Source organism: Hemitrygon akajei, chromosome 10 (assembly GCF_048418815.1).
Source record: "Hemitrygon akajei chromosome 10, sHemAka1.3, whole genome shotgun sequence".
Taxonomy (NCBI): domain Eukaryota; kingdom Metazoa; phylum Chordata; class Chondrichthyes; order Myliobatiformes; family Dasyatidae; genus Hemitrygon; species Hemitrygon akajei.
In genome coordinates this window covers 30,353,541-30,379,813 of record NC_133133.1, presented here as the reverse complement: position 1 = coordinate 30,379,813, position 26,273 = coordinate 30,353,541, and the positions used below count along the sequence as shown (strand labels likewise).

Sequence of the window (26,273 nt, the reverse complement as noted above, 5' to 3'; positions counted from 1 at the left end):
CTACCCCCCAAAAAGAGGGAGAGAATAACAACCTACCCTTGAGATTAAAGGGCATTATCTTGCCTGAATTTCTCACCTGGAGTTCAACGTTGATCAGTTGGACCACCCACGGCTATGAGAGCGGAACAGTGGCTGGTTATCCTGTGATGTGTGACTCTCCTCATGGCAAACCAAGGCCTCGCCACTATTTTTAAATGCATGTCAGGAATCAAATGGAAAACTCACCACTTGCCTCCTTGAGTGGAATTCCAATAGCATCCAAGATGCTCAACACCATCCAGACTAAAGCAGTTCACTTGACTGGAATATTATCTATCGCCCAGAACCTAAGGTCCCTAATGGCCATGGTACGTAGCATCTACAAGATGCACTGCAGTTACTTAGCTAAGCTACTTAAGCAAGACAAACCAACAAACTCTGCTACCAAGAAGGTCAGGGCAGCAAGAGCATAGGAACATCACCTCCAGTGGGTTTTCCTCAATGTTGATTATGATCCTGATTTGGAATGCATCACAGTGTTTCACTTTGCAACTGGTGGATCACCTTGTCCAACACCATTCCAGGGAACACCTTCAGAAGAAGGCTGAAGGCTGCCCACCACTCCACCTTCTCAAGGGCAGATAGGGACAGAAATACAATGACCAATTTCTACCATCATGGTTTTTCAGTCAGGTTATTACCAGTCCACTTATAACTCAAAGATAATATTCATGTTTCAAAAACAGTGCTGCGCTATACGCAAAAAAACCCGAGAACATCTTCAAAAGGCAATAGCTTAAAAAGGCAGCATCTATCATTATTGACACCCATCACATAGGACAAGCTCTCTTTTCACCAAAACAGACACACACTATGGAAAGGTCTTAGGCACCCTTGATTTTTATATGGTTTCAGAAGGGACGGCCTCCACAGAGCCCTCAAAATCAACGAGGCCATCTGGGATTACCCGGAGAGACAAAAGCAAAATCAGCAGATGAACTGTGGCAAGTTCTCCAAGATACCTGAAACAACCTATCAGCTGATTTTCTTATTAAACTGCACAACTGTGTACCTAAGAGAATGGATGTAATTTTAAAGGCAAAGGGTAGTCACAGTAAATATTGATTCGATTTAGTTGTTTGCAGTTTACTGTTCTTTATAACAAATTTCTTGGTATTTAGAAACTTCTCATTTCATTATTTTTGAAAGCATCTTCACCTTTCAGAACTTTTTTTACGCAATACAGTAAGACTTTTGCAGAGTACTGTATATATTTCTTACTGTAATTTACAGGTTTTCATGTATTGCAATGTACTGCTGCCACAAAACAAATTCCATGACATTACTCAGTGATATAAAACCTAATTCTGATTCTGAAAATAATGCTATAAGAACAAAAGATGAAGAATCCTAAGTAGGTCATATGGCTCGTAGAGTCTGCTGCAACCATTCATTTGAAGTATTGCTGAACCGGCATCTCCACTCTCGTGCTTGTTACCTCATTACCTCAGACCAAAAAAAACCTATGATCTACCTTGAGCACTCTGGACAACTGAATATTCTTTACCCATGGAAGAGAGAGTTTCAAAGACTTGAAAATTACTGCATAACAAAAAAAAATCCTCTCATCTCAATGTTAAATACCCATCCTTTTTCCTGAGACAGTATCCCCTTGTCCTAGATCTTAAGATGATAAGAAACAGCATTTTGACATGCAGCCTTTCAAACCCTTTTGGAATTTTGCATGGCTCAATGAGATAATCTCTCTTCTGAATTTTAATGAGTATCAACCAGCCCTGGTGCTTGTTTACCGGACGTTTCAGGAATCAATCTAGTGCATCTGCATAGAGACCAAAACGATACACGTTGAATCCTGTGAGGATGCAAGTCTGTGCCAAGACTAAAACTATACACAAGTCAGGAGGGCAATAAAAAACATGTCTGTATAGAGACCAATTATAAAAACATGGATCCCTGTTGGGATGCAAAATCTTTAATTTTTTTTCAACACTCATTTGAGAACAATATTTATTACATCTACCATTTGCTTTTTAGCCATTTATAATGCAGTAAGTTCAGCCATACTCAATGGAATAAACAATGGCACCAGTCCAGATAAGCTCCATATCCTCCATCTATTTGGCTGGCTTGATTCATACATCCAAGCCAATTCAGCATTGCTTCCAACTGCAGAACACATTGTTTAGGAATTTTTTTTAAAAACTGATTATTGAAAGAACTAAGTCACCAGCATATCAACAACTTCTTGCAGGCCTGAAATCAGAACTTTGCAGAGTATCACTGGGTAGCATGAAGCCAGCTGTCTTCAGCACCCTGGGTAGGGAAAAAAGAATATTGACCAAAGCCATCTGCAATAAAAATCATTAGGTCAGACCTCAACTTCACATCTTAAGATGCAGAAAGACAGGTCTCTGATTGCCTGGGTTCATGAAGAAAGTTACTTAGATATCTATGAGCTTCTAGTGCCCATGGCATTATGTCCAGCATTAATTACTGCTTCAAAAAGGAGGAAAGAAATGAAGAAAAAAAAGTTCAGGAAATATTTCGCTTTTCTAACTGCGAAATGCCATTAACTGGGAATAGAACACTGTAACTTTCTGTTGATTGGAGTAACAAATAAAGTTAAATTTGCTTAAATCCTGTTTCATTGACAGCTGATATTTTCTGGTTTTACAGCATTTTAATAGGAATACAAAAAGGAAGACTTGCTAGGTACTAAATTCATCAGATATCATTTTGATTAAAAAATATAGGTCCACCTAAAAAATACAAGGCACAAATGAATTTTCTTTCTGTTTTCAAGTTAAAGTATATATCAGTAATGAGTTGACACTGACATGCCAAAAGTAGTCCCTAAACGCTGTTAGATTGCTAAATCAAACTTTGAAAGGCAAAACTGATTAGATTAAGAACATATGAAGGACAGAAGTAAGTACAGGAGTTGGCCACTGTGAATTCAAAATAGAAAGTCTAGGCTGCTGTTAAGATACAGGTGCACAGATAGTGAATTATGTATGGTATCTTGATCAGGCAGCCATCCTGCAATAGTGAGCCAGCCCAGTGCTATTCATTCTTAAGAGGGAATTATGGTCACGCTCAGCATTATGACATAATAGCTGGATGCTCTCTCAATTGGTGTCCACCTTTCCACAGCAAAGCTGGAACTCTAAGATAGCGATCATAAGGGCCGTCAATAATTTGTTTTTAGTTCCTAATCCAAGGATGCTGAGGTTAATTATATTTCTCCTCCTGTCCTGCCAGAAAGCTGCATACCTACCAACTAAACCTTTATGGAAGCAGTATAGTTATTAAAGACCAGTGTTACCATTGTAAATACAAAACATTTTCACATTTAACTGTAACATGGGGTGTGAAATTGCTTTTGATAGCCGACTCAGATTACTTGAAGTTTTGCCTCTTAGATTTGTGACCTTTTATTTTTATCTCAGTTCAACTGGGGTTGGGGGTTGGGGTGGGGGGGGGGGGGGAGCCAGGTGGGTAACAATAGATTGCACATCTGTTGTATGACGCATTTGGCAGTGCATTCAACATTATGGAATAGCTGTATGTTTTCTTTTAATAGCTGGATACTTCACAGCTGTTCCAGGATACAAGTTTGATTGAAAGCTTCCTCAAAAATAAAACTATTAATGACTAAGGAATAAATTTGTTTTAAGTCCATACTTACTAAAAGAGATGATCATACTGATTTTCTCAGTATTTAATGATGTTAGGAATAGTGTGACAAATATAGGAGAGAAACAGACACAACAGCCCTATTGTCTAGGTGTTGACATAATTGAGCATTCCCAAGGGTGTAAACTGAAAATGTTTTTTCCTGACTATTGTTCAAAAGAAAGGCTTTAACCAGCACAAGCTGCTGTGAAAGAAGTCAGCAAGTATCACAAGGAGACTGCTTGTTACCATCCCATAGCCGGAAATCTATGAAAAGAATTGAGTAACTTAAAGAGGATGTGTGTGAAGGAAGCTCCATTATTGAGTATCTACCATCTCTCATCCTCCACCCACTTCCCTATCACGCATTCAATCTGCAGAATTGTTCAGATACCATTCTCAATCACAGATAATACTCAAACTTTTATTTTGTTCAGTGTTATTTCCACATCAGATGTCCCTTTCCATTCCCTATTGATCTGTTATAAATTACCGTAATTCCTCCTTTCACTTCAAAGAACATAAAATGTGGAATTTAGCCATAACTCTGTGCTAAATGTTAGTCAATTGGCACTTTTAAAGTGTGAAACAAAATTACTGAACAGTAGTGAAAATGGAGGAAATTTATTTCAATACTTTGAAATGAATCTTATGATTTATTTTGCATCTGGAAAGCTCTGTGCTCAGGTTTATATCCATTTTCAAAAAGTGAATTGAACTGCTTAAGGTTAATAAAATGCAAAGGGCCTCGAACATTTTTACACCCCCTGGCTTGATAGTCGAAGGCACTGTGGTGAATGGGAGATACTTCGGCATGTCCTAATAACTGATGTACATGCATATTCAAAACCTGCCTTGATATTGAGTTGCAGCATTCTCATCACTTTGCCCAATTGTATGAAAATCTGTGAAATAATACATCAAAAGAACTTAAGTTCAGTACAATAAATTTAAGGCTGAAATTTGTGGTCCCCAGCTCAGTGGTGGGCCACGTGGTCCACAAGCATGAGAGACTGAATCCCTCCCCTAATTATTAATTCGCAAGCATCAAAATTGTACAAGCGTAGCATTAAATAAATCCTGTGGTTAATGAAGAAAGCCAAGAATCCAACAGTGACAGATCAGAACCACTGGAAGTTGATAAAGTTGATCATTTATTGGTGCTTGGTTTCCCCCACCCCGTCATGTGCCCCATAAAGCACAAAAGAAATGAGATATTAACAATAAAGATTTGTAGAGTTATGAAGGAAATGAATGCTGTACTTGTGGCAGCTCAAATGAAAAAGATCTGAATGCTCAAAGTAGAACATTGTGACTGAGTCACGATGGTCCATGTGATGCCTGGCATCATAATTTGCTCTTTGTTGCATTTTTGATTACTTATATACAAACAGTTTTGTTACTTATTGATACTTCAGCTCAAGCTCAATAGTCCAAATGTTCTCTTAATCTCTTTAAGGAACAGTTTCAACTTACTGTAATATTCAGTGTCCAAAAAGAATAGTGTTTCTTTCCCCCGCCCGCAATCTGCCAAATCATCTGGTATCCTTTGATCAATTATAATTTAAATAACAAGAACTGATATTAGCCTTTTAATTCTAGTCTGTTTAATGAGAGTAATGAAAAAAGTTGCAGTATGAACTTGTATCTCTAGATAATTAGTCTAGGGTGCCATATTGTTGTATAATATCTTAATTATTATATTACTTACTTCCAAATCTCACTCAGAAACACTGAGATCAACTGTATTTATTGTTAATTTGCAGTCAACTAATCACACATGGGACTGGAGCTTGGGTGCTTCCGAATCGCTATGCTAACTGGATAAATTTGTTAAGTGATCCAGAATGCTAGATATACTCTTCAAAAATATTTGAAAGAACCTTCAGTTTTTTGGTGCCTTGCTTTAGTTTCCTTGCCATGGGCTCCCTGTGCTCAAGTAGAGAGCAGGTAGGTGATCAGTTGTCAGGAGATGAGAACTATTCGGAGCAATGACTCTTTGTAATTGAGCTGCTTTCCGGAGAGAAGTGAGAAAGATATCTTCATCAGGCACACTTGTATCGCACATCACAGCTCAGTGGGAGTCTCTAAAGACCCCTCAATAAGGCCTGTTGGAATAGTGTTGACTCTTCAAAGTTCAAAGAAAATTTATTATCAAAGTATGCATATGTCACCATACACTACCTTGAGATTCTTTTACTTGCAGGTATTCACAGTAAAACAAAGAAATACAGTAGAATGAATTAAAAACTATCAAAGACAGATAAACAACCAAAAGAATATAAACTGTGCAAATTTAAAAAAAAAACAAAACTGTGAACATGAGTTATAGAGTAATTTACAGTGAGTCCATAGATTGTGGAATCAGTTTAGTGTTGGGGTGAGTGATGGTTGAAGAGTAATAATTATTCCTAAATCAGGTGATGTGGGACCCAAGGCTCCTGTGCCTCTTTCCGGATGGCAGCACCAAGAAGAGAGGGTGGCCTGGGCGGTGGGGTCCTTGATGATGTATGCTGCGTTCTTGTGGCAGTGCTCCTTGTAGGTGTGCTCAATGGTGCTGAGGGCTGTTGTCAAGTACTTTGGAGCTCTCTGGCATGTGATAGGCTTTGCAGAATCTGCTTCTCATAAAAGGTGCTTTCTTCTGCAATTACCAGTGAACTACAACATAGAAGCCAAATACTGACCACTTCCTATCTGGGAATAGTAATCTGCAAATAAACTGACATGTTTTTCCTTTTGTCATTTTTAATTTGCAGTCCAAAAATATGAAAGTAACCAAACATTGGTAGGGCAGGTCATTACTGAAAGCTTTTAGCCCATCTATCTGACCACAGTGTTTCTGTTTCGAATCACTTAAGATGGATTTTTCTGATTGTAAACAGAATGAATTTTGCTGTCATCTGGTTTCGAGACAGTCTGTTATCTCTCTATACCAGAGGCTATTTGCTTCCACCATTTTTCCATGAGTGTCGTACCACAGAGTAGATTGATTTTAATATTGAAAATTTTGTGCCATTTTCAGCAAGGCAAAAGAGAAGCAAAAGGCCCAACCAAAATTAATCTGTAGAGCAGCCAAGGAATTTGGTTCTTGCCTACATTTGAGCTTTCACATGTCCCATTTTGCATAAATATAGACATTTCAAGTTTTTCCTTTCTACCATGTATTAAAAGTATAGGCATGTTGAGATTTTTGATTGGAGAAAGGCTAACTTTGAGGAGATGCGCAGGGATTTAGAGAGAGTGGAATGGGTCAAGTTGTTTTATGGGAAGGATGTAATAGAGAAATGGAGGTCATTTAAGGGTGAAATTATGAGGGTACAGAATCTTTATGTTCCTGTTCGGTTGAAAGGAAAGGTTAAAGGTTTGAAAGCGCCATGGTTTTCAAGGGATATTAGAAACTTGGTTCGAAAAAAGAGGGATGTCTACAATAGATATAGGCAGCATGGAGTAAAGGAATTGCTCGAGGAATATAAAGAATGTAAAAGGAAACTTAAGAAAGAGATTAGAAAAGCTAAAAGAAGTTACGAGTTTGGTTTGGCAAATAAGGTGGAAGTAAATCCGAAAGGCTTCTACAGTTATATTAAAAGCAAGAGGATAGTGAGGGATAAAATTGGTCCCTTAGAGAATCAGGGTGGTCAGCTATGTGTGGAGCCGAGGGAGATGGGAGAGATTTTGAACGATTTCTTCTCTTCGGTATTCACTAAGGAGAAGGATATCGAATGGTGTAAGGTGTGGGAAACAAGTAAGGAAGTTATGGAACCTATGACAATTAAAGAGGTGGAAGTACTGGCGCTTTTAAGAAATTTAAAAGTGGATAAATCTCCGGGTCCTGACCGGATATTCCCCAGGACCTTGAGGGAAGTTTGTGTAGAGATAGCAGGAGCTCTGACGGAGATCTTTCAGATGTCATTAGAAACAGGGATTGTGCCGGAGGATTGGCGTATTGCTCATGTGGTTCCATTGTTTAAAAAGGGTTCTAGAAGTAAGCCTGGCAATTATAGACCTGTCAGTTTGACATCAGTGGTGGGTAAATTAATGGAAAGTATTCTTAGAGATAGTATTTATAATTATCTGGATAGACAGGATCTGATTAGGAGTAGCCAGCATGGATTTGTGCGTGGAAGGTCATGTTTGACAAACCTTATTGAATTTTTTGAAGTAGTTACGAGGAATGTTGACGAGGGTAAGGCAGTGGATGTAGTCTATATGGACTTCAGCAAGGCCTTTGACAAAGTTCCACATGGAAGGTTAGTTAAGAAGGTTCAGTCGTTAGGTATTAATGCTGGAGTAATAAAATGGATTCAACAGTGGCTAGATGGGAGATGCCAGAGAGTAGTGGTGGATAATTGTATATCGGGATGGAGGCCGGTGACTAGCGGGGTGCCTCAGGGATCTGTTTTGGGCCCAATGTTGTTTGTAATATACATAAATGATCTGGATGATGGGGTGGTAAATTGGATTAGTAAGTATGCTGATGATACTAAGGTAGGAGGTGTTGTGGATAATGAGGTGGGTTTTCAAAGCTTGCAGGGAGATTTATGCCGGTTAGAAGAATGGGCTGAACGTTGGCAGATGGAGTTTAATGCTGAGAAGTGTGAGGTTCTACATTTTGGCAGGAATAATCCAAATAGAACATACAGGGTAAATGGTAGGGCATTGAGGAATGCAGTGGAACAGAGAGATCTAGGAATAACAGTGCATAGTTCCCTGAAGGTGGAGTCTCATGTAGATAGGGTGGTGAAGAAGGCTTTTGGAACGCTGGCCTTTATAAATCAGAGCATTGAGTACAGAAGTTGGGATGTAATGTTAAAATTGTACAAGGCATTGGTAAGGCCAAATTTGGAATATTGTGTACAGTTCTGGTCACCGAATTATAGGAAAGATATCAATAAATTAGAGAGAGTGCAGAGACGATTTACTAGGATGTTACCTGGGTTTCAGCACTTAAGTTACAGAGAAAGGTTGAACAAGTTAGGTCTCTATTCATTGGAGCGTAGAAGGTTGAGGGGGGATTTGATCGAGGTATTTAAAATGTTGAGAGGGATAGATAGAGTTGACGTGAATAGGCTGTTTCCATTGAGAGTAGGGGAGATTCAAACGAGAGGACATGATTTGAGAGTTAGGGGGCAAAAGTTTAAGGGAAACACGAGGGGGTATTTCTTTACTCAGAGAGTGATAGCTGTGTGGAATGAGCTTCCTGTAGAAGTAGTAGAGGCCAGTTCAGTTGTGTCATTTAAGGTAAAATTGGATAGGTATATGGATAGGAAAGGAGTGGAGGGTTATGGGCTGAGTGCGGGTAGGTGGGACTAGGTGAGATTAAGAGTTCGGCACGGACTAGGAGGGCCGGAATGGCCTGTTTCCGTGCTGTGATTGTTATATGGTTATATGGTTATATGTTATATGTCAACATTATATGTAAAACAGGGGGAAAATCCATCTTATGTCCGCTTTGTCTAATGAGTATGTGAGTCATAAAACTGTCCAAAATCAAATTCAGAGTTGTGTAGAGTTCATTCATTATTAATATTTGATTTACATTTGTTGACCCTGTGTATTAAATAAATCCAAACATTTCATTTTCAAGTTGGACACAGAAAGCAAATAAATAATTTTCACAGACACATCTTCAATACTGTTTAAGACATTAGTATTTTTGCCTTGCCCAAGGGTAGAGCAGTACAAACTGCACCTTGTACATCATTTCTCACCTTTTGAATGGTGGCAATTTGCTTCAAAATACAGTTGCTCATTTTTAGCTGTGCCTGAAAATTTATGTACTGTTGTACTGCATTTAAATTTCATGAACCTGAAGATCTGAAATAATCTCTTCCTTGTTCTTCAGCTCCATTGGTGGATATATTTTAGACCAGATCACCAGGATTTGTTAATATAAGATATTAGAGCCAAAATACAATGATAGAGTTAAATTATTGCCCATTTCTGTGACACCAGTTGGCTAAAAGAAACAAATCATTTGGACTCTTCTGCCTTTGTCATTTTGGCCTTAATTCAAAATGCTTATTTTAAAAGCATTAGCAAATTAAAACGAAGTAAGAACAACAGTATAGCTGTCTTGTTCAATCCCAATTCATCAGTCTTCCTGACCAGGCATTGGATGCACATTTGGACACTGGTAGCACAAAACAAACATATTCTTGGATCCCAAAACAGTCCTTTGAAGGAAACTCCATTTTGTTCTTCTGGTCTAATTGCAGAGATTACATGTTTCATCCAAACCCTTACCTTCATCACTTTCATCACTTCCATCCCCTCAAAAGCACCGCAGTAAAAAAAAGTTCCCAATTTTTCCTTAAATGTTATTCTTGATAACTGACCATTGTTTTCACTTATAAAATTGGTATCTGGATTATATAATGTATTGCACGGTTGAGAGTCAGTTATTACAGAAATAACTGTTAAGTAAAAGTAGAGAATGTTTTTCATAAACTCAGATAATGCAGCATCTGTGTAAAGAAACATAATTAATAGTTTAGGATTTCATCATATCCACTTAGAACTTAGTTTTACTTTGAGGCCTTTCGTGGTTTAATTTTCATCTTGAGCTAGATGAGATTGAGATTGCTGATGGTTGGGGTTGGAGAGTAATGGGCAGTATGTAGACTGATCCTATTTATAGAACTGTAATCAACCAAACGGACTTGGAATGTGAATCATACTGACTTCTGGTCTCCTGTTCTTCCCAACAGGCTAAAAACAGGAAAGAATGGGTGACTGGAGTTTGTTGGGCAGCTTACTAGAAAGTGCTCAGGAGCACTCCACCGTGGTAGGGAAGGTATGGCTGACATCACTGTTCGTTTTCCGCATCCTGGTGTTGGGGACAGCCACTGAGAAAGTTTGGGGGGACGAGCAATCCTTCTTTACCTGTGACACCAAGCAACCTGGTTGCCAGAACGTCTGCTATGACAGGATCTTCCCCATTTCCCACATCCGGTTCTGGGTGCTGCAGATCATCTTTGTGTCCACTCCCACACTGGTCTACCTGGGCCACATCTTCCTTCTGGTACGGATGGAGGAGAAGCAGAAACAGAAGGAGAAAGGCAAACTGAGCAGATACCCCCCTGGAGAAGAGGAAGCATTGATGCAAAATGCCAGGAACATCAAGTGCCCTTCGCTACATGACCAGGGGAAAATTAGATTGCAAGGAGCTATTCTACGAACTTATTTGTTTAATATAATTTTTAAAACTCTCTTCGAAATTGGTTTTATATTGGCCCAGTATTATCTCTACGGCTTTGAGCTGAAACCTCTTTACAAATGTGACTACTCGCCTTGCCCTAACATTGTTGACTGTTACATTTCCCGTCCGACTGAGAAGACGATTTTCATTATATTCATGCTGGCCATGGCTTGCCTGTCCCTACTTTTGAATGTCATTGAAATATGTCATCTGGGAATCAAGAAATGTAGAAGGGCCACCAAGGACAATCGTGTCACACAAGCTGCCTGTAAGCAGAACGGCACACTGTTGAGTGAGAGAACGGGACCCTGCGCCCCAAGTTACCAGTACTTTGCGAACCACACTCGACCGCAGCTTTACAGTGTCCCCCCACTGACAGGACCTGATCCAGTGTGCCACCCTTACAAAGGCAACGTTTCCACTAAGCAAAACCGAGAGAACTTTGCCATAATGGATGACAGGGGTGGGAGTCAGGAGGATCAAATCTCACTCCCCGGCAAGCACATCTCAGTCACCGATCAGAGACGGAACAGTGAAAGAAGCAAAGAAAGCAGCCGCACTAAATCGGACGATTTGACAATTTGAGTCCCGCGCCTGGGGGCATGGAGCAGAATTCTTGAGAAATCATTCCATTTGAACTTTGAGAATATCCAAAGAATTCAATGATACGGCCAACATGACAACAAAATCGCTTTCTTCGCAATAATTGCTTCAGTCATTTTGGCTTGTATTTATTGTGGGGCATGTTTTGCCCTCAGCCGGCTCCCCAGCCCCTTCCCTACCACCTCTCTCTCCTTCGGGTCCCTCAATTCTGATACTTCCCTGTTCAACCCATTCTTCCTTTTTTTTGCTCCCTTGTTTGGTCTCCCCATCTCTCTGATCGGCCACCATTCACTCAAGCCACAAGGCTGCTCCCCAACCATTCAGGGCAGGTCCCAGATCACACTCTGTAAGTGAATAGGGCAAATCCCAGAGACAATCTCCATCTGCTTCTCTAAGACAACTTTAGATGCATCCTATAAACGCCCTCACTTCATGGAGCTAATCAAATGTACACTTTGATACATCTCACCAAAGCCTTCAACTCTGCCAACTTCTTCAGATTTATGGATATTCCTTGTCAAATGTGGATGTCTTCATATATTTTTCATTACTGCACAGAGACTACATAATATGATGCCAATCACTGGGTTCTCCACAAATCTAGCCCCAGTGCATACCCGGACCAAGCAAAGCTATGACATCATATTGGACATCTTGTCAATCTTCCTCATTGCAATACCTCAGCTCACCTTTAACTATTTCCACACTGTGGGTCAATGGGACCAGGCAGAATAACAATTCAGCACAGACTAGATGGACTGAAGGGTCTGTTTATGTATTGTAGTGCTCTCTAACAGCAGCAGAGTTAATCTACAGGATAAATGAGGAAACGTTCAATATTTATTGCTTCCATTCTAAAATCAAGATTACTCTGATCTCAGTCATCAATGTAAGCAACATTTATATCCATGCTCATACATACAGAGCCTGAGCTATGAATTATTGTTGATTCTTGAAGTCTGGAATAAAATGGGCTTTACATTAATCAACTAGAAGGTAGTCTTCATCAAACCTAACCCACACAAAAACTCTTCGCTGTCAAACAATATCTATAATAAATGGTCAAAGTGAATTACTTCCAGTATCTTATGAACTACCTCTTAGTGTCTACATTCACAACAGTGTGCCAGCATGACTTTTAGCCAAATGAAAAAAAGCACACAAAGATCTTAAACCTGGCAGCAAGATCGTGGTCTTTGAGAAATGGTGCTGCTCACATGCATCCTTCAGAAACATGGGCATTGTACAGGAGACTCCTCAAAGAACTTCAATGGGAAAATATCACCAATGGTGCCTCTAGACAGTTCTCCAGAGGCATTCAAAGATCAGTATTCATTCCTGGGTGCACTGCTTCAACAGAGGTTTTAACCTGCCCAACCCGCTTCAGCGACCAGGCCACATTATCTGCTGCCCAACACTTGTCAAGAGATCTTCAGGAGGACAGAGAAGACACTTTAATGATATTTTCAGAACCTTCCTGGAAAAAAAAACTAAACATCTTCTGACTCGGGAAAATGAAGAAACATGTCAGAAACAGACACACCAACTCTCTGCAGTGGGAGAACATGAAGAACATGCAAAGACAGCAGGAGGAGTAAGCAAAGAAAAGACACTCAATAAAGTATTTCTAATCCTACCCACAGCAGAGCTCGTTGCTCGCCTTCAAAGTTCACAGAACTAAAGAGGAAGCAAGACCACCCCAGACAGAACAAGCACCAAGCTTTACAGAAAAGGTCACTCTCTCTCCAGATAATCATGTCAACCTGAAACGTTGACTATGCACTTCCATCCATAGATGCAGCCTGACCTGCTGATTTCCTCCAGTATTACTCCAGATTCCAGCATCTCCAGCCTCCTCTGTCTACTGAGTATGACTTAAAGAACAAAATTCCTCTTTTTAAACAGCAATGCATTTTCAAAAGTGCCATGTTTTAAAATTACATGTTCCTATCATATGATAAGTTGAGATATCTAGCCTACTCATATTTTTAAAACTGAAAAAAAAAAATTGAGCCCAAGCTTTAGATACTTTTACAATCCCTCAAATGCTGGAGGGCTTATAGAATTATTGTCTTCATGAAAGTGTTCAGGAAAACAAGAATTTCCCACTGAAATGGGCAAAATTGGTTTTGTCATTCTTTATTAGAAAGAAATCTTAATACAATGCCGTGATTTGGCATGATTTCCCTGTTTGTGTTATCTGTTGACAAGCAAGAAAAATTATTTGGTACAAGCCTTTCTTACGGCAATTGTTCTTTTGTGATGCTTGATAAAAATGCTCAGGAACCGATAAGGTCATCTGACTTGATTAACCTTTTTTTTATGTCGGCTCAGCCCGATCTGCCCAACTTCGCACATCCTTTTCTCTTTATTGACCAGGATTTTGCAGTCAGAAGCAAAAATGAGTCCAGTCATTCATCACCTTTGCAGTTGCCCATGGATATTCTATTTTTTTTTGTGCTGGGAACTGTGGTTAGAGTGCTATTTTGGTGCAGAGCTCTGTGTGAACAGAGAATTCTTCTCAACAAACAATGCTGTAGAAACATGAGGCACATGGAGACTGAACCATCATATGCCCTTCATGTACAAAGAGGTAAGTAAAGGTTAGGTAAAAGAAAACATTGATAAGAATTAACTTTTTCGTAATTTAAATCTGAAGGGATTAGATCTCACAAACAAAAATTAATTTTCCCTTCTAAAGAGGTAGCGTAGATTAGGATGTTACATTCCATTGTAAAATCACCTTCAATAGAATGGACAAGCCCCAAACTTCCCTGTCAATGTTCAGGTACTATCATGCAAGTGCAGCATCTACAGTTGCATCTTTTAGTTTCAAATTTTTCAGAAGATGCCCCTATAGTGAAGCTTTTGGAAACAACAGGAAGCCCTGACACCGTATTCATTATTTCCACATTTAACCAGAACTGTATGACCACTGGAAGTTATGCCATTTAAACTTTAAGAATAGCGACACTATTAACTCCAGTACAACTCTCACTGCAAATTCCTGGGCAATATCCCAAGGCCATTTACACTGTCTACATGATGTTGTTTTCAATGGCAATTTATTCTACATGTGTTAACAGATTCATTTTGAATTTCACTTGTTGTATTCCTGTAACTACCCTGATTTTATTCTAAGCATGATTATAACCATACAAAATGTGGTGACATAAAGCATAGCTCATTTCATCAATAAGTATGCATGCAATATTGTTCTAGGTATGTGTACACCTCCTACCAACCTGGATTGATTTTGGAAGATGTACTTTACTTTATTGTCACCAAACAATTGATACTAGAGTGTACAATCATCACAGTGATATTTGATTCTGCGCTTCGCACTCCCTATAGTACAAATCGAATTAAATGTAATAAAAATTTAAATCATAAATCATAATTAAAAATAGAAAAGGGAAAGTAAGATAGTGCAAGTCAGATATCCAGGTCAGGATCTGTTCAGCAGTCTTATCACAGTTGGAAAGAAGCTGTTCCCAAATCTGGCCGTGCTCCTGAACCTTTTCCCGGAGGGAAGAGGGACAAAAAGTGTGTTGGCTGGGTGGGTTGTGTCCTTGATTATCCTGGCAGCACTGCTCCGACAGCGTGCGGTGTAAAGTGAGTCCAAGGATGGAAGATTGGTTTGTGTGATGTGCTGGGCTATGTTCATGATCTTCTGCAGCTTCTTCCGGTCTTGGACAGGACAACTTCCATACCAGGTTGTGATGCACCCTAGAAGAATGCTTTCTACTGTGCACCTATAAAAATTAGTGAGGGTTTTAGGGGACAGGCCAAATTTCTTCAGCTTTCTCAGGAAGTAAAGGCGCTGGTGGGCCTTCTTGGCAGTGGACTCCGCTTGATTAGACCAAGTCAGGTCATTTGTGATATTCACCCCGAGGAGCTTTTGACCTGTTCCACCTGCGCACCACCGATGTAGATGGGGTCGTGCAGTCCGCTACTCCTTCTGAAGTCAACATCCATTTCCTTCGTCTTGCTGACGTTGAGAAATAGGTTATTGTCTTCGGTCCATGCCATCAGGTTCTTAATTTCCTCTCTGTACTCAGACTCATCATTACCCAAGATACGGCCTACAATTGATGTACCTCTATATTCCACTTTTCTGCAAACTTGCACTGCCTTAAAGTTAACCATAACCTGGATATTATGGCCATCATCAAGTCACTAATCTACAAAACCCTGTACTTGGCGAGTGGGGATCTCCTCCCAGTACCTTCCTGCACAATGCCACCTCTGACCTTAATATCAAAGCTTTGCAAAGCTACAGGAGCTCTCAGGTGTGAATCATGTCACAATGGAGGGATCAGAGAGAGTAATGAGCCCTAAACCACCGCAAATGCTTGAAATATGAAATAAACCAGAAAATGTTGGAAGCATTCAACCAGTCAGGCAGCAATTGTGGAAGTAAAAAGAGTTAATATCTCAGATTAAAGACCCCTCCTCAGAACTTTCACTTCCATCCACTAACGTTTGGAAACACGAATCTATGAAAGTTATTCAAAGTTATCTTTAATTTAAAAATACAATTAAAACTAAAATCTCAAATAGTTAATTGAACTAAACAGAAGAAAACATAAGGCACAGGTAGTACTTTCCATTCAAGTCGATGGAGCTGCTGTCCCTGTGCTGGGATGTCCCAGCACTGATTGAGCAATGATGTACCTCACACACTACTGCTAAATTCCAGCAGCAGTCTGAAGCTTGAGCACCATTGCAAACATCAGACAACTGCCAATGGAGTTGGAGATTCTGCATCCAGATGTGTGAATCTCAAATTTGATGATACCTCATTGCAACTCAAAAAAACTTCCTGCAACCTCCAGCCCAATGTCGCCACCCACCGTTACTTCGTCATGTTATGCTGGTACCTTTCATTCCAGAAGTTACTATTTGTGCATCCATCAGGGCTTATAGATGCACTCATTGCCACTTTACTTCTGAGATATTGGTTTTCTTAATATTCTCCTGTTTCTTTTGGCTGTTTTTCCAACACTTGTAACAGAATCCTACAGAACTGCAGAAATTCACAACAGTTTCTAGAACATGGTTCTCAGGGGACGCAAGGCTTTCAAAGTTATGTGTCAGAATCAGTTAACAGTAAAAGCTGTTGGTGAGAATAAGAGGAATGAAGTGAAGCACTGGGAAACACACTTAAACAGTGACACACTTTTCTTGTACAAAAAAAGATTCTATGACATGCTTGTGGCTTTCTACATTTAAAAGCCTGAGCATAAATGTAGAACCTCTGGAGCCTTAGGGAAAAAAAGCTTCACCATCCTGGGGTATTGCTATTTGCTGCAGTGGATTGACTGGAATGTGAAAGCACTGACCTGTCTTCTTTTGAATTAAAGATATTTTTGTTTTAAAGAAAGTGGGGCCACAGCTGTGTAGCTGTCAGTAAGCCCACCTATCATCAACAGTTTGAGGTAAGGTCAAGTCCTTGTGGGTTACTGAGAAATAGTTTGAATTTCCCAGCACAGTCATGCTCAACTGCGTTAGAGACTCACAAAACACTGAAGAGGAATCAGAAACAGGAAACCATGCTTATTTTTCTCTTCCTTCACCCGGCAAATGGAATATTCAACGTGAGGGCTACAGCAGTGGAGCCGTTATCCTGTAGCAGTTCACCGATTGATACTTGATCTCTTTGCCTCAGGACAGTTGCTCAGCACATTTCCTTACATTATGGTACGCAGCTGTGAACAGAGAAGGAATTGCAGTGACACAATCAGCAAGAGATTTGTTTCTGAGCTGCGAGATGTAAAAAGACTTGACTTTGTATGCTTAGTTTTATTAGTATCCTTGCAAAACTCTCACCAACTCAAACCACTTATCTTGGTAATTATATTCAACACTGGCTGTACGTTTCAAGGGATACAAGCCATCTGCAGCAATTCCAGAAGGTGCCTCACCACCACACTTTGCAAGGGAAACTGAGCGTTCAAACCCAATGCTGGTCTTGTCCAGTTATATGCATACTCCTAAAAATCAATTCAAACACTGCTAAGTTTTATCAAACCCATGTACTGAAACCTATGAGAATATTAAATGTATACACTGAAATTGCCTTGCAGTCTCTCATCTCTGTTTTAAAACATGACATTTTACTTTATTTATTGCTTCTGGAAATTAGACAAGTTTAGTTGCTCCATTTAATTACAGAGAGACATTGATAGGATGCAAAAGTGGGCTGAGAAGTGGCAGATGGAGTTCAACCCGGAGAAGTGTGAGGTGGTACACTTTGGAAGGACAAACTCCAAGGCAGAGTACAAAGTAAATGGCAGGATATTTGGGAGTGTGGAGGAGCAGAGGGATGCGGGGGTACATGTCCACAGATCCCTGAAAGTTACCCCACAGGTAGATAGGGTAGTTAGGAAAGCTTATGGAGTGTTAGCTTTCATAAGTCAAGGGATAGAGTTTAAGAGTCGCGGGTAAAGATGCAGCTCTATAAAACTTTGGTTAGGTCACACTTGGAGCACTGTGTCCAGTTCTGGTCGCCTCACTATAGGAAGGATGTGGAAGCATTGGAAAGGGTAGAGGAGATTTACCAGGATGCTGCCTGGTTTAGAGAGTATTATGATCAGAGATTAAGGGAGCTAGGGCTTTACTCTCTGGAGAGGAGGATGAGAGGAGACATGATAGAGGGAAACAAGATATTAAGAGGAATAGATAGAGTGGACAGCCAGCGCCTCTTCCCCAGGGCACCACTGCTCATTACAAGAGGATGTGGCTTTAAGGTAAGGGGAGGGAAGTTCAAGGGGGAGGTTTTTTACTCAGAGAGTGGTTGGTGTGTGGAATGCACTGCCTGAGACAATGGTGGAGGCAGATACACTAGTGAAATTTAAGAGTCTACTAGACAGGTATATGGAGGAAATTAAAGTGGAGGGTTATATGGGAGGCAGGGTTTAAGGGTCAGCACAACATTGTGGGCAGAAGGGCCTGTACTGTGCTGTATTGTTCTATTCTATAATAACCCTTTGTGACTGTCTTATCATCTAATCCTGAAGTGGAGATGTTGAATTTTCTTTGAATTTCCAGCTTTCTCTAATAAATTTGGAGCATGCCTTTGCCTGCAAGTGCCATGTAGTCAGAAATGTAAAGACCCATTTGGGAGAACAGGAATAGATGGTATCCCCACATCAGTTGAAGTGGTGATTCAGATCCCTCTTCTGCAAAGTACACAATGCCAATCTATTCTTCACCTCAGACCTTCATCATTTACACTACTTTCTGCCCTATTCCCACATTTCCACTAACACCATTCTTGTTTAGATGCCACCATCAGCTTGTGTATGAAAATTGTTTAAATTGCAACTAATGCCTTGCACCACAGGACCATGGCTAAGATTAAGAGCACAGTTTATAAAATGTATTCCAACAGTCAAAATATCAAAAAAGAAACAATGTGCTCAGCTGTATCTTTCTGCAACTATGAATGCAATCTCAAAGAATTCAATAATAAAACAATTACCTAAAAAAAAAAGACTCTCTCAGTGAACAGAGAATTGCCCCACCAATGTTGTTCAGGGGGACAAAAAGATATAACTGTACCGTCACTAAAGAACAAATTGTAAATCAGATGTTAATAATTTCTTTACAGCATGAAGAACCTGAGGCACAATGAAATGATTTGTGAAAGAAGTTTGAACAGTGTCATGTGGCACATATATCAGCATAGATTTAAAACAAAATCCATTTCATTTGATGATTGCAACCATTTTAAGAACCTTGAACAACTGTTGCACATCGCAAGTAATATTCAATTTTGTCCTTTTGTGTTTTAAGACCTTTTTATTGTTATTTTTTGAAAAGAAAGAACATAGTACCTTCAAGGAATATTATGTTGCCTTTATTTTGATAGAGAAATATTCCATCCCTTTTGTGGAATACTAGTCTTAGACCTGTGGAAATGAGCTAGCAGCTCATTTATGATGCTGTTAACCACTGGCTGCAGTTCAAAGCATTACCATTTGTGAGTGCCAGTGACAGGAAATGAATTATTTTTCATTTTAAAGACAACCTTTTCCATTAGGTGGTGTGCTTGAGGTTACAAATCACAATATGAATCCATGTCCTGTTTTATGTGGCATTATTTATTAAATTACACCACAATTTCCCTTAAAACACTTTATGGCCTGAACATTATTCTAAACATAGTATCTAAATAAGAAATTGAAGACCAATCACAAATTAAGAGTAAATTTTAAACTACTAATTCCACAGCAAAAGTACATTTAATGAAGATAAAGATTATTCAATTGACTATCAAGCAACTTTAGCCAAAATAATCTTTAGAATGAATCTGTAGAGAAAGAGGTCATTTTGTTCACCTCACTTGTGTTGGCTTTTCCGGAAAAAAAATCAGTTAATCCAGGTATTCTGCCATTTCCTCTGTAATCCTTATGCATTTCTTGTACTGAATGTCCCAAATTTCATTTTAAAAATTAGTAATGAACTTTTCCCATCAGTTGTTTAGGCACATTAACAATTCTCCTTATTCCCCGCTATTCTGGAAATTAATCCATGTCACTTGGTTACCAATTTTCCCAAGATTATATTGCCTGTTCTCTCTCAATCCGGATGCCAATGAGCATCATCTCAGACTTTGACACGAGGAATTTCACCTGCCTTACTCCTTGCCCAATTAATGAGTCCATGCTCTCCCAAGCTTTGTCACCATCCTCCCAAATGTTAAATGTTACTGTCTATAATCAAACAAGTCATTCCTGCAGGAATAAGTGGAGTAGTCCGCATGTCTGCTACATACTTCTCTCATTTGATAGGCAACTGTTCACCTTTACTCTACATATCTCAGTCGATTTGCTATCTAAGCTGAATGCACCCTGTTAATATCACAGACTTTAAATCAGGGTCTCCCAACCTAGAGTCCACAGACACCTTGATTAATGGTTTTGGTCCATGGCATAAAAGAAAAGGTTGGGAACCCCTGCTTTAAGTAATAAATCAAGCTTGCGACCACTTTGAATATCTATCAATGGGTTATTTCAGTATGAACGTTTTTCATTCACAGGGAGGAAAAAATCCTGACTACTTTCCATAATCTTCAGAGGTGAAATGGCACATCTTTGTCAGGTGGGGGAATATAAACCAAAGGAACTGAATGATGTTAAGGTGGCAATCCGCAATGGACTAATTGATTGGCTGACAGGGAACAATTGGCAGAGTGGTCTGCTCCTGCCTCCATGTGTAGGACAGACACAAACCCGGCATCTTTCGGTTCTTTCAGCCACTTGCAGGTGATTAGCAGAGACTGAGGTGTATTAAAGTGGATAGATGTACCAGAGAAAGAAGATAAAACCTGAGCCACAATGACTCCCAGCAGCCTGCTACTAGAATAGCAACCTATCAGAACACCTCACTGCCCACTAAACCACAAAAAGATCGAGGAAAAGGGACAAAAGTAGAACCACTGAAAAAAAAAGTTCTAAAAATATTCAGACCCAAGAAAATGGCAGAAGGTTTCTTTCATGCCCAGAAGTGCATTTTGCAGTAAGCACAATATTTATAATTATTAATTTATCTGCTTTTGCTTGTTAGACAGAACAACAACACAGACACAAATATTGAATCAAGGACATGTTATAAAAATGTAGACTGTGCCAACAAATTAGGCAATAGAGACTGAAGTATTAAACACGTCCATTCCTTTTTCGAGTTTTTAATGTTTTGTTTGACATTTTCCATTTGAGCACTTGTCCCTCTCCAATCAATGCCTTTATAATCATCGAGATTTTCTTTTCTTCAGGCCTTATTGTGGGGTTTTCTTTTTGTGGGACATCAAGACCATCTGAAGCAACTTCTACCTGAAAAAGTGGCAGGCCAGTTAGAACTTCAGAAAATACAAGTCCCAACAGTGAACCTTTGAAATTGTGAATTTGTCTTTTCTATTTCATTAGTGGGTTTTTTTGTGTTTACAAGACTTTTTCTTTTGGCTCTTTGAACAGTAAGCAGTAATTTGAATGTTAAGATTGGCTTAGAATTTTATAGTTATATAACATTCCTGACATGCTGTAAGTATTATTTCATACCCCCAACCCCCCCCCCCCTCCCCATTTTGCTGCTTAAGACTTCAGGATAGTTTCAAAAGCTGTAGAAATTCTTCTTTAAATGGGGAAGCTCAAGTGAGATTTATAAAAATATCCAAAACTTCCATTTATATGTTCCTAAAGGCGAGCGTCTCGAATAACCTCTGACAACCAAATTAATCCCTTTGCCTTTAGGTGTGGCTTGCCTGCCAAACCCACCAGAATTGGTTCAACTGACAGGAGAAGGTTACTGGCACCATAAAACCAATCGTTTAGGGCAGATGGGGCTCGCCGCTGTGGTAAGCAGCGGCTCATCTTGGGGAAGGAAAACTCCGATCTCAAGCCTCCGCTGCCTATATCCACTCATGGGGAAGGCTTCGGGAGTAAACCCCGAGGAAAGATACAGAGCTAGAGTCCCCAAGGCAGTCCCAGGTTGAGTTCAACACTGACTGGCAACTTCTGCGACGCCGCCGCTGGTGCCAAACTGTATCGGTCTCTGCAGTTCCTTTGGATTTATCAGCTGCGTGGAGGGCGGGAGCCTACTACAAAGCGCAGTTGCTCTCCATCCAGATTGTAGCGCCCTGGCTCGCCTAAGACAGCAAGGACGAACCCGACCAACCGAGGGCTTTTCAATGCCTCAAGGAATCATGCCACGATGAGGGGTCGTGACAAGAATCCCTTTTTTTTTTAATAAGTGGAGGTTCAGTCCTGGGGTTAGGGGCATAGATTTAAATTAATTGGTTGAAAGATTAGACAGAAACACCAGAAATGGCAGATGTTGCAGTCTGAAACAATCTGCTGGAACAACTTGAGGTAAACAAAGCTCATTTACTGAACCTTGGGTAGCTACACCTTACTGCCTGAAATGGGCATAGAAGAAATCGTCATGGCAACTAAGTCGTAAGGAATAGGGATGTGAAACTACAAAGTCCCTTTTGGGTTGATATGGATAAAATGGATCAAGTTATGCCTGAATTCCTTTCTGATTCTAGACCACCATAAGGGATTCTCATCAGAAATTGACCATGTTTGTCGTGGTAGAGGGGATAAAATAGAACCAAAATGGTGTTTCAGCCGAAGCCGCTAGATGATTTGGTCTAACTTAACATCACAGTATTTGAAAACCATAGGTGGAAAGGGAATGTTGTGCTAAATATTAGACATCTTCAATAATATTAAACAGCGACTTCTAAAAGGAACTTAGGGTACTTCACCTCCGATTTACAAGTTCACAATTGCATCTTGGTCACAATTCTTCTTTAATATAAAATTTGGGTATTACTAACAACACCCCTCGCTGAAGCCCAGCCTAGAAAAGAAAGGCCGCTAGGGATATACGTGGAATTAAGAATGAAAGTTTGAACAAGTTATTTGGTTTGAAAAATGTTACGGAAATAGGTCAAATGTGATATGACTGTGATATTATGTAATGTACACGAGCAATGATGGGGAAGGAAGTGTACTGCTAACTAGACCTGCAGCTGGCATTTAACCGAGATAAAATGTGAATCTCAACATGGCTGCTGAGAACTTTGAATTCAACTCATTATATAAATAACATTTAGAAAAAAAAAGCTCATTGCCGTCATGACAACCATAAAACTACCAGAGTGGGTGAAAACAGATGGCACTGAGTCAACAACCAAATCTATCACGACCCTGCATTTTGTAACTTTATGATTTTTTTTTTAAAGTTACGACACCACAGTTTATGACAATAGTCTCAATGCTGCCCAAGTAGGAACTCACTCCTGCTAACAAAGATCACAAGTGAAAAAAAATAACACGCAGAATGTCAATTCCAATCATTTTTTTAACATAATTAAAATATTTAAATTTTAAAAGTCTGTTGAAAGTTCTACTGAACTGATATTGGAGTTCTGACCAATATAGATCAGCCACGATCATATTGAATGGCGGGGTAGGCTACTTTTGTTCTCATTTCCCTGTGCCGTCACTCATAATTATGTTTTACAGTCTGCATTTAGGTGATAAACTGCAGATGCTTCTTCTACTCACAGTTTTAAAGATACTAAAGTTTACTACCTGACAATTAGTGCATTAGAATTAAGATCCAAATTCATGTTAATATATGATTGAATAAGATTGCAGATTACTGAAGGGAACACCACCATCTAATGGTTGAATAGATTAAGTTAACATACCAGATAAATCATCAGAAGATATGCAATGTATTCATTAATTAAAACTAATTAACACTGGGATGCTGATTTGTGGCAGTACTAAGTCATTTTGAATTAATTTATACCTTCCCCCAGCACTTCAACATTTTCCCGTGCAGATTGATCATAGTTCACTTGTAATGATGGGTGACAGAAGCTACAAGAAAATTTTTTTGCCCATTACCTTATGCCTCAAGAACACTTTTCCCATTCAAATTAACAATCAAGTAAAAAGAATTTTAAACTGAAAAATTATAATGAAACTACTGTTACGAACCCCGTAACTGGGTGTCTGACCAGCAGAGAAAGAAGAATCCATTGGAGTCTGGTGGTACCAAACTAAAGGTGTTTATTAGTAAGCTACACAATACAATATCAAAAATGCAAATATACATATAAAACAAGTTAGCAGTAATAAACCTAAAAGTGTAGGAATAATAATAATCAATAATAAACAAGCTCTATCGATGTCTAGGGGTAAATGAATTGTCATAGGAAAGTATAGAGTTCAGTTCATAAATGCTGAGGTAGTTATGGTTGTAGCGTTGAAATCGTTGGAGAGAGAGAGAGCTAGCGAGATGTAACAGCAACAGCTGCGGCAGGCAAACCTTTTGTGGCTTTCTTAATCCGTCGTGTCGTTGTGGTCATTCAGTTATGACCCCTCCGTCCTTCAGCTAGACCGTTCTTCTGTGGTGGACTCGTCACTCTGGCATGAGTGGACACACACACAAGTCCCCACCAGCCCTGCTGTAACACTGTGAGCTTTACTGACCGATCTCCTGGTTCGGTCTCCGAAGCCCCCACCTTTCTGTGGGTTCCCAACACTCAGTCAGTGTCCACTGGTGTGTCTGAAGGGTGTCTCTCCAGACCTGTCTTTTATCCCCACTCACGGGGTCTCAGCTATCCATCAACTCTGAATGACCGTGTCCATCAAATCAGGCCACTCCTGCTATCTCCTGAGGAATGTTAACAAGCAAAGTAAAGTCCTTGTAGTGGAAGGTAGATAATCCGGGAAGAGTCAAAATACAGTAAATCAACAGTCTCTCTCCCCCTCTTATCTGTAGCAGATGTTCTTGCCTGTGTTTCATCTCTCTCTCTCTCTCTCTCTCTCTCTCATGAGCAGCATAGCAACAGCAATAGTTCATAGTTCTCAGGAGGGGGGTTGGGAATGGTTAACTCTGCACCCCATTGACCATCAGGTCTGTTCATCACTCATAACACTACAAATGTATGAACTTCTAGAAGCTCTTGGTAACATTGTGTGAAAATAAGTGTGACACAAAGCATTACAAGCCAGCACCCTTAGATTCAGTCACTATTTATTCCACTGCAACCATGCCAATCATGGGCATTTTTTATGTTGCCCTTTTAGAAAGGACCACAAAACATTACAGCACAGTAGACCCCTCTGCTCACAATGTTGTGCCGACACTATAACCTACTCTGAGATCAATCTAACCCTTCCCTCCAACATAGACCTCATTTTTTTGGAACATTCATGTGCCCAAGTATCTTAAATGTCCCCAATATATGTACCCCCCCACAATATTTTCCTCTAAATACCTTAAAGTCATGACCCTTGTATTAAGCATTTCTGCTCTGGGAAAAAGTATCTGCCTATCCACTCGATCTATGCCTCCTATCATCCAGTACACCACTATCTAGTAATATCTCATCCTCCTTCACTTCAAGGAGAATAAGATATGCTTTCTAATCCAGGCATCATCCTGATAAATCTCCTTTGCACCCTTTCTAAAACTTCGATATCCTTCCTATGAGATGACCAGCACTGCACACGATACGTCAAGTATGGTCTAACCTGGGTTTTGTTGAACCCCTCCCCCACATTACCTCACAGCTCTTGAACGCAATCCTCTAATAAAAAGGTCAGCACATCAAGTCAAGTCACTTTTTATTGTCATTTCCACCATAACTGCTGGTACAGTACATAGCAAAAATGAGAACGATTTTCAGGACCATGGTGTTACATGACAGTACAAAACTAGACTGAACTACACAAAAAAAACACAGAAAAAAACTGCACTAGACTACAGACCTAGCCAGGACTGCATAAAGTGCACAAAACAGTGCAGGTATTACAATAAATAATAAACAAGACAATAGGGCAGTAAGGTGTCAGTCCAGGCTCTGGGTATTGAGGAGTCTGATGGCTTGGGGGAAGAAACTGTTAACACAGTCTGGTCGTGAGAGCCCGAATGCTTCGGTGCCTTTTCCCAGACGGCAGGAGGGAGAAGAGTTTGTATGAGGGGTGCGTGGGGTCCTTCATAATACTGTTTGCATTATGGATGCAGCGTGTGGTGTAAATGTCCATAATGGCAGGAAGAGAGACCCCGATTATCTTCTCAGCTGACTTCACTATCCGCTGCAGGGTCTTGCAATCTGAGATGGAGCAAGTTCCGAACCAGGCAGTGATGCAGCTGCTCAGTATACTCTCAATACAACCCCTGTAGAATGTGATGAGGATAGGGGGTGGGAGATGGACTTTCCTCAGCCTTCGCAGAAAGTAGAGACGCTGCTGGGCTTTCTTTGCTA

The 26,273-nt window shown here is 39.9% G+C and overlaps 1 protein-coding gene across 1 annotated transcript in view; it reads left to right on the top strand.

The window, feature by feature from the left end:
• The window catches only part of LOC140734262 (gap junction alpha-3 protein-like), a 29,399-nt gene extending 14,433 nt beyond the window's left edge, over nucleotides 1-14,966 (top strand). The window contains exon 2 of the mRNA XM_073057993.1: nucleotides 10,383-14,966. Coding sequence (XP_072914094.1) covers nucleotides 10,400-11,458 — 1,059 coding nt within the window. The 5' untranslated portion in view covers nucleotides 10,383-10,399 and the 3' untranslated portion in view covers nucleotides 11,459-14,966. The remainder of the gene's footprint in view (nucleotides 1-10,382) is intronic.
• Nucleotides 14,967-26,273: the final 11,307 nt, after the last annotated feature.